Source organism: Amborella trichopoda, chromosome 13 (genome assembly GCF_054954075.1).
Source record: "Amborella trichopoda isolate Santa Cruz 75 chromosome 13, AtrichopodaSantaCruz75HAP2 v2.0, whole genome shotgun sequence".
NCBI classification, from domain to species: domain Eukaryota; kingdom Viridiplantae; phylum Streptophyta; class Magnoliopsida; order Amborellales; family Amborellaceae; genus Amborella; species Amborella trichopoda.
Window position 1 is genome coordinate 48122794 of NC_142348.1, and position 8227 is coordinate 48131020.

Below are 8227 nucleotides of genomic sequence, written 5' to 3' on the forward strand. Positions count from 1 at the left end.
ATCACCATATGGGTAGAGCCACCTGTACATAGGATGCAATTTCTTCTTAGAGAAAAAAGCTTCCTATGACAAGAAATATTGATGGTGCCTCTTGAAGAATCCTATAAAGTGAGATGTTGGTTTCTTGTAGAGAAGCGGTTTTATAAAGCTTTTGGGTTGTTTCCACTTTTAGTGAAATAAGGTCTCGTTTGCTCTCAAAGTTGTTCTCTTCCTATACAGTGGTTTAGTTATGGAATAGAGATAAAAGATCGGCATTATGGAATACAAACCCTATATATAAATATATACATTATTTTTTATTTTTTATTTTTATTTCTTATCTTATCTCGGGGAGGGCCCAAAAATAATTTCCAAGCCAAGCGGCCGTTTCCAGGCGGGGCCAAAATTTCGGTCATTTGGTCCGCTCCAACCCAACGTGTTAATGAAAAAAAGAGCACGAGGGTCTATAAAGAGGTGAGCAAGAACACGAGGGTCTATAAATAGGTGAGCGGGGTTCGCCATGAATCAAGAGACCAAGCATCATAGAGTGAATAGAGTTAGAGAATGGCTCCCTCTGTTGCTGCAGCTCTAATTCAACCCGTAGAGGCTCGTCCGTCCATAGGTAAAATCAAATACTTAGAAAATGTCCCACTAATCGATCTAGCTCCACTTCAAATGCCCCAAAATTCCTCCAAGGAGGATGCCATCGCTAGTATAGCTAAACAAGTGCACAATGCCATGAAAGAGTGGGGCTTCTTTGTAGTAGTTAACCATTGTCTGTCGCCTGATCTCTGGTCTAATCTGAAGAAGGCTATGGCTGGTTTCTCAGCTTTGCCATATGAGGAGAAGAAGAAGGTGGCTAGAGATCTAAGGAACCCTTGGGGTTACAATGACAAGGACCACACCAAGAATGTCCAAGATTGGGTTGAAGTTTTCGATTATATGTCAACGGAGGAGCTCGAGATACCGCAGAACATGGAGCCCGACTGTAAGGAGACCAAAATTATGGGGAACTTGTGGCCAGAAAAGCCGGACGATTTCAAGTAATATACTCTCTCACACACACACATCCATATGCTCATCCTTTCTATCTCTCTGTTTAATGTTAGTGAGCACATCTTCTCTCACTCTCTCTAGGATTTTCGACTACATCTTCTCTCTCCCTCTAGGTTGTTCATGCCTTCTTTTAAGCTAGAACATCTTAAAAGTGTGCTTGCCTATTATGTATGCTGGAGCACCAAATTTGATTTTTTTAATACACTCAAATAAGATCCTCTTTGGGGAATTTTTTTGAAAAAAAAAAAAAAAACGAAAAGAAAAAAAAATAAAAGATGAGAAATCTCTCACTAAACCCTATGACTTCTCCCTCTCCCACAGGAAAATATGCCAGGACTTCTCCCAAGAGAGCGTCAAGTTGATGTATCAATTGATGGAGCTCATTTCTCTGAGCTTGGGCCTCCCATCTGATCGATTGCATCGCTATTTCGAGGAGAACATGGCCTATGTTCGCATAAATCACTACTCACCGTGCCCACACCCAGATTTGGCCTTGGGCAAAGGAGCTCACAGAGATGGAAGTGCATTCACCCTTTTAACCACTGATGAGGTTAGTGGATTCGAGGTTTATCGAAGGTCAGACGGTCAGTGGCTAAGGCTTAGGCCCATACCCAACTCTTACATCATTGTTGCCGGTGATGTTCTTCAGGTATGCATTATCAAGTTCGTAGGGCTGGCAATCGACCGGCCTGGCCCTATAAAAGTAGGGCTTGGGCTAAGAACTATGGCCCCACAGCTGGCCTAGAGTCAGTAGTGCCTGGCATGGCCCTCTTGCTTTTCTTTTTTCTTTTTTTCTTTTTTTTTTTTGTTTTTGGGCCGTCCTAGCTCTAAGAGATACAGGGTTAGGCTTGGGCCAGCCCAATGGGGGCAAGGCCGATCCACAGCCAAAGCTGGCCCACTTGGGCTGCTACCGCCTTTATTTCTCTGTTTAAAACTACCACCCCACCTTTGCTTCCCCTTTTTTTCTCTCTTTAGAATGGGTCGGATCTGGTCTGAATCTACTAGGATCTATTTTCAACTCCAAAAAGTATTCATGAGATCTGGAATATTTATAACTTGGTCGAATTCCGATTGGATCCACCAGTACTCGGATCCAATCTGAATACTATTCAGATTCAAATTTTCGACCTGGATCCAACCTGTCAGATCCAAATTATTGATCTATATATTGATCCAGATCAGATCAAAATTCAAGTTTTGGATTCAAGTAGGTAAAATCTCAGCCCTACGAGAGAGACAAAGTCAAAGAGAATTTTGTGAGGGACTTTAGAGAGAGAAGGAGAGGGGGAGAAAGAGTGGGAGAGGACGAGTTAAGAATAAGGGCGGCAATGTGCTGGGTGGCCCGGCCCGGCCTGTTCGTAGTTTTCCCTTGATTATTTCTTTTCCCTTTTAGTTTCTTTCTCGAAGTGATAATGTTTTTATGACCTGCACAGGTATGGAGCAATGACATTTATGATAGCCTGCTCCATAGAGTGGTCTTGGACTCTCAAGTCGAGAGGTACTCAGCCATCCATGTGGCTGCACCTTCTTACCATTGCGTAGTGAAGCCATTAGAGGAGTTGGTTGATGAAAATAACCCTGCAAATTATGGTGAATACAAATGGGGTGAATTCTTCATGACAAGGAGGATCAGCAATTTCAAGAAGTTGGACAAGCCTGTGATTGAGGTTACTGACTTTAAAAAGTCCAAATAAGCCTCACTCATTATGAGAAGTTTGCAATGCTTTGCTTGATTGCTATTGGTTTCCTTTCTGTGTTTCTACTACTAAGGTCTGTCTCCAATGTTTGTTCGAATATGTGGATTTTGATCCACAAACTATGTACTTGATGATGCCCAACTATTATTGAAGTGTTATCTAAAATAGCAGTAAATTGAAGTGTTAAAGTAAAATAGCAGTAAATTGAAGTGTTAAAGTAAAATAGCAGTAAAGTGTGGTTTGTGTCATCCTATTGCATTAAGATTGATAAGTTTGGTCTACTTATAATCTCCCTTTTAATGGTTTCGGTACCAATGGGATTATGGACAGCATTTTTTTTTTTTTTTTTTTTTGAGAATGTTAATAAATTTCGAAATCCATTTCATCGTCCAGCATACAACAGTCTCTCTTTCATACACAGCATGAATCCCTCAGTATAAACATGCCCCTCTCATCTCTCTCATAGATATCTCTCCTCTCTTTCATAAACAAGATACAACTCTATGAATCCACGTTGTAAACCCTTATGGAGACTAATTACCTTGGCAAATGATAGATTTAAGCTTATATCATCAAATAGTAGATCCTACACACCCTTAGAGAGGTTAATAAGGCTACTCATTTATCGGCCTCTGGAGATAACGTAGCTGTGTGGCGTGCATCATCCTACCCATCTAGATTATTTATTTTACTAAGTTTTTTTGGGACCGTTAATTTTTAAGATTTGTTTAATCTGTATTATTTTTTAAGCTCTAAATTTTATAATTAAAAATAAATAATATATTTTAAGACTATCTCAAATATTTCCACCATTGAAACTACGTTTTTTGATATTATTTAAAAAGAGTAATGATACTATGAGACCCTCCTACACCTATATGATAATTTTTTTAAAAATCTATGTTAAATTTAATGATGTTCTTTTGACGTCTTATACACAATCACACAATGTAAAAGGGTATCATTTTTCATTTAAAAATACATTTCACTTTGATTGTTTAGAACTTATACAACCTTCATTTGTTTTTTCTTTTACTTTGATTGTTTAAAACCTCCGCGGTATACAAACTGCACGATGATTGTTTAGATCCTCCGCTGTATACTAACTGCGTTTGTTTTTTCTTGTATCTTATATTGCCAATCTTCCGTATATGGCTCGGTATGATTTTACTTTTATTTTTTTTAATAAATCTAGTACTGATGTGACATACCCAATGAATAAAGCAAACGAAAAAAAAAGTTTCATGCTAATAATTCAATCGCAATTTTTATTTTTATCCTGCCAGACTTTTTATATGTCCCCTGTGTGGGGCAGCGTCATGATCTCGTTCTGCGCCGCGTCACTTCTTTCTTTATGGGCGTGTCCTTAATCAAAAAGCTGAATGCCCTGTACGTGCCATGTTGCCAACGGTTGGGAACTCGAAGTAGATGAAGGTGGCTTCCCTTTGGGAGAAGCGCAAATATCTCCCGTGTTTTACCCCTTTTCATTTTATCGTGTATAGTAATGATTTTTTTATTTAATAAATAATTTTTATATATAATATATTATTTAGAGAGCAGAAGTTAGAAATATAAATCAAATATTAATATTTATGACTTTCGACTGTAAATTACATAGTTAAAACCGGCGTTTTAAAAAACGCCGAGTCGAACCGGACTCGCCCGGTTCGACTCGAAAATAGTGAAAAAGGAACCGGATCGCCCAAAAATCGGAAATCGTCCGGTTTTAGAGAGAACCGGACGATTCTGTACAGTGAATCGCCGATTCACTGTACGGAATCGGCGAGTCCGAACAGTGAATCGGCGATTCCGTAAGGATTTTTTTTTTTTTTTTTTTTTTTTTTTTTGGTAATCCTTGATAGATTTTTTTGTAATCCATGATCGAATTTTTTGGTTTTTTGTAACCCATAATAGAATTTTTTGTAATCCATGATCGAAATGTTTGTTTTCTTTTCTTGTAATCCATGATCGATTTTTTTGTTTTTTTTTTTTTTTTTGTAACCCATGATAGAATTTTTACTAATCCATGATCGAATGTTTTGTAATACATGATCGAAATGTTTGTTTTTTTTTTGTAATCCATGATCGAACTGTTTGTTTGTTTTTTTTTAATCAATGATTGAATTTTTTGTTTTTTGCTTTTTTTGTAACCCATGATAGAGTTTTTTGTAATCCATGATTGAATTTTTTGTAATCCATGATCGAACTATTTTTTTCTTTTTTTGTAATCCACGATTGAATTTTTTGTTTTTTTTGTTTGTTTTTTTTTGTAATCCATGATCGAATTTTATGTAATCCATGATCGAATTTTATGTAATCCATGATCGAATTTTATGTAATCCATGATTGAATTTTTTGAAAATTTGTGATTTTTTTTGTTTAATCCATGATCGAATTTTTTTTTGTAATCCATGATAGAATTTTTTGAAAATTTGTGATTTTTTTTTTAATCCATGATTGATTTTTTTGAAAATTTGTTTTTTTTTTTTTTTAATCCATATTATTCAAAGAGAAAACGAGAGAGATGATGATTCTGAGGCCACCCTATGCCAGCCATATTATTCACATATCGAGTCCCAACAGCAACAGTGTAGGGATGAGCACGAAATACTGTAAATTAAATGCTGAATGGCGGTTCATGCAGGGAAAGAACATATCAATATTCGCATATTCATTCAAAAACATGAAAATTCTTAATGGAGTACCCTCATTTTTTATTGAATTCCTAAAAACCAATATTTATAATGAATTTTAATAATTTTTTCGGATTTTTTTGAAGCTTTATTCTGACCGATTCACTCGATTCCGATCCGGATCGCCGATTCGCCGATCCGGATCGATTTTTAAAAAGCCCGATCCGAGTCACCGATCCGGTTTTTAAACCATAGGTTAAAACTCAAAAGTAATATTAAAAAATTAAAATAAAAAGTAAAAAAATAATATTCATTCGATTTGAGACCAATGGACTTTTTTTATTAAATTGCTTTCCCAAATACCCAAACTACGTATCAGAATGGGAAAATAATAATGCAAATAGTAAAAAATATATCAAATATATGTCATAAAGTATCACAAAATATATATATATATATATAGTAAAGAGTAACATCATAAGACAGTGTGAAAAAACAAATACATAACTTAATAAAAACTATTGCAATATACCAACCTTCTTAAAGTGGAATCGAAATCGAGCGAAATCCAAATGTTTTGGTTCCCAATTCTCCTCTTTTACAACCATTAAAAACCTCAAAAATGAAAGGGAGTGAATATACTTTAATTTCGTAACCATTCGAGGAGGTTGAAAACAAAATGGATCTCTGCACAAATATTCAAAATTGTATTTTCTCTATATTTTTTTTTTCCTTTCCTTATGTTTTCTCTCTCCAAAAATACTTTTTATGAGCCTCCATAAGAAGCTTATTTTTTTATGATGAAAACACCTTTTAACAACAGAGAAAATACAAAATGGGGGTGATTTGCATCACCATCCCAACAGTATACACCAATAAAATAAAAAATAAAATATGAAATTAATTAGACATCTCTATGTATAAAAAAAGCAACAAAATGCTTCTGAAAATTCAAATATCGCACTGAATTACAAGGTATCCAAATCTCTAGTATCATTGAATATCTCTTTTGCTCTTTTCGACACTATGGGTTTAAAAAAAAAAAAAAAAAGTTCATTGGGTTAGTCCTCATCTAATCCTACCTATTGTTTTAATATATACAATTGTTTTGATTATTTTTTTCGAATATATTGCTTCTTTTTTTCAAAACGTTTTTTAGCTCATTGGTGAAATTTTTTATAGAATTTTTTCTTAAATCAAGATTCTTAATATACTCCCACTATTAATGTGATTATCTTTAAATCAAAATTCAATAATATTAAGTTAATGAAGAAATAAAGCTATAGGGAAGAAGTTGTTTTAAGTTTTTTTAAAAAATGAAATACAAATTTATATCAGCTCCTTTAAAAAATCACAAGTTTTTGAAGATCTTTTGAACCACTCGGAGTTCATAACCGATTTCAAAAAAATCAAAAAAGTTTTTAAAAAAGATTTTGTTTTAAAAGGAGACTTGCTAACTTTGGGTCTAACCTAGTCCTTGGGTCAATGCACCTTGCTCCTCGTGCCACATTCTGTGTTTAGGCCTAGGTTTTAAATGTAGGGCCTCCGTCTGACCCTACCAATATAGGTACTGTCTAGTATTGGTTTTAGGGGTTTTGTATTTGGGTCATACAAACCCGATTTATGCATACAACCATCTATATATAAAGTTAGTAATTTACAAAAATCAAATATAATATAATTTAAGAATCAAACATATGAAAATTTAATTACAAATATAGTTTTATGCAATAAAAATAATAAGAAAACATGAAAAAGAAGGACCCCCCATTCCCACCATTTGGGTTGGTTGCACGAATCCTAATCCATTGTTTTGTAGTGAGTCTTTCATTTGAACCTACTTCCAACCATATCCTTTTAGGCTTACCCCTTGTTTATTTTGAGTCTTCTATTTGAACGAACTCACACTTCATGATAGGTGATGTATTGGGCACATAGCCAGCCCATCTAAGGTCACTTTCTCTCATCCTATCACCTATTAGAACGACATCTAAGTTCTTTCAATAAAAACAATGTAGATTCAATATTCATTGAAAGCTTAGAAAAAGTTTTATGTTGGCAGCCTATATAACACAATCCACCTCCGTGACCTGGGTTTCGAACGGGTTAGGGAAAAGCTTAAAGTCGTTACCATTCTTAGATCAAAATACATCCAAATTATGTGTTACATAAATAATTTTTATATGCTAACTCTATGTTTTTACATACTTTTTACACTTTTATTTTTTTTCAAATAGCCCCAGCTATAGTCGAGTACTTCCTCGACAAAGAGTTGAGCCTGAGTAACTCGGTCAAGTTTTCAATCAGAGTACTTCAGTAAAAATCTTGGAAAAAAGAAAGCGATAAAAGTAGGGAATGACAAGAAAAACTCGTATAAAATATATCTAAATTATATACTACTTAAATAAAATTAATACAATATTTTGTTTTTTATATATTTTTTATATTTATCTTTTTTTTTAATAGCTCAAGGCAATGGTTTAAAAAGCAGATCAGTGACCCGGATCGGGCACCTAAAAAATAGATCCGGATCGGCAAATCGGCGATTCGAATTGGGAATCGAGTGAATCAATCAGATTAAAGCTTCAAAAAAATCTGAAAAATTATTAAAATTTATTATAAATATTGTTTTTTAGGAATTCAATAAAAAATGAGGGTACTCCATTAAGAATTTTCATTTCTTTGCATGAATATGCGAATATTGATCTGTTCTTTCTCTGCATGAACGACTATTTACCATTTAATTTACGTCACACAAAAGGATAAACATAGAATTATCATGGAATAAGTATATCAACATACATGGACTACAATAAAGCATACAATTAGTAACATATGATCTAAAAATAAAATGACAGACGA

General features: G+C 34.4%; 1 protein-coding gene across 1 annotated transcript; it reads left to right on the forward strand.

Annotated features, from left to right (window-relative positions):
* The first annotated feature begins 506 nt into the window (after nucleotides 1-506).
* On the forward strand, nucleotides 507-2926 carry LOC148779291 (protein LATERAL BRANCHING OXIDOREDUCTASE 1-like). Its single transcript, XM_088856729.1, has 3 exons — nucleotides 507-1022; nucleotides 1357-1684; nucleotides 2469-2926. Exons 1-3 carry the CDS (start codon nucleotides 544-546, stop codon nucleotides 2727-2729), a joined length of 1068 nt encoding a protein of 355 aa, XP_088712855.1. The 5' UTR covers nucleotides 507-543; the 3' UTR covers nucleotides 2730-2926.
* The last annotated feature ends 5301 nt before the right edge of the window (nucleotides 2927-8227 follow it).

Excerpts from the sequence above, each read along its gene's own strand:
- LOC148779291 (XM_088856729.1), top strand. The coding sequence starts at position 544 with ATGGCTCCCTCTGTTGCTGCAGCTCTAATTCAACCCGTAGAGGCTCGT. Across the intron at positions 1,023-1,356 it reads GAAAAGCCGGACGATTTCAA|GAAAATATGCCAGGACTTCT; the intron begins GTAATATACTCT and ends CCTCTCCCACAG. Across the intron at positions 1,685-2,468 it reads TTGCCGGTGATGTTCTTCAG|GTATGGAGCAATGACATTTA; the intron begins GTATGCATTATC and ends TGACCTGCACAG.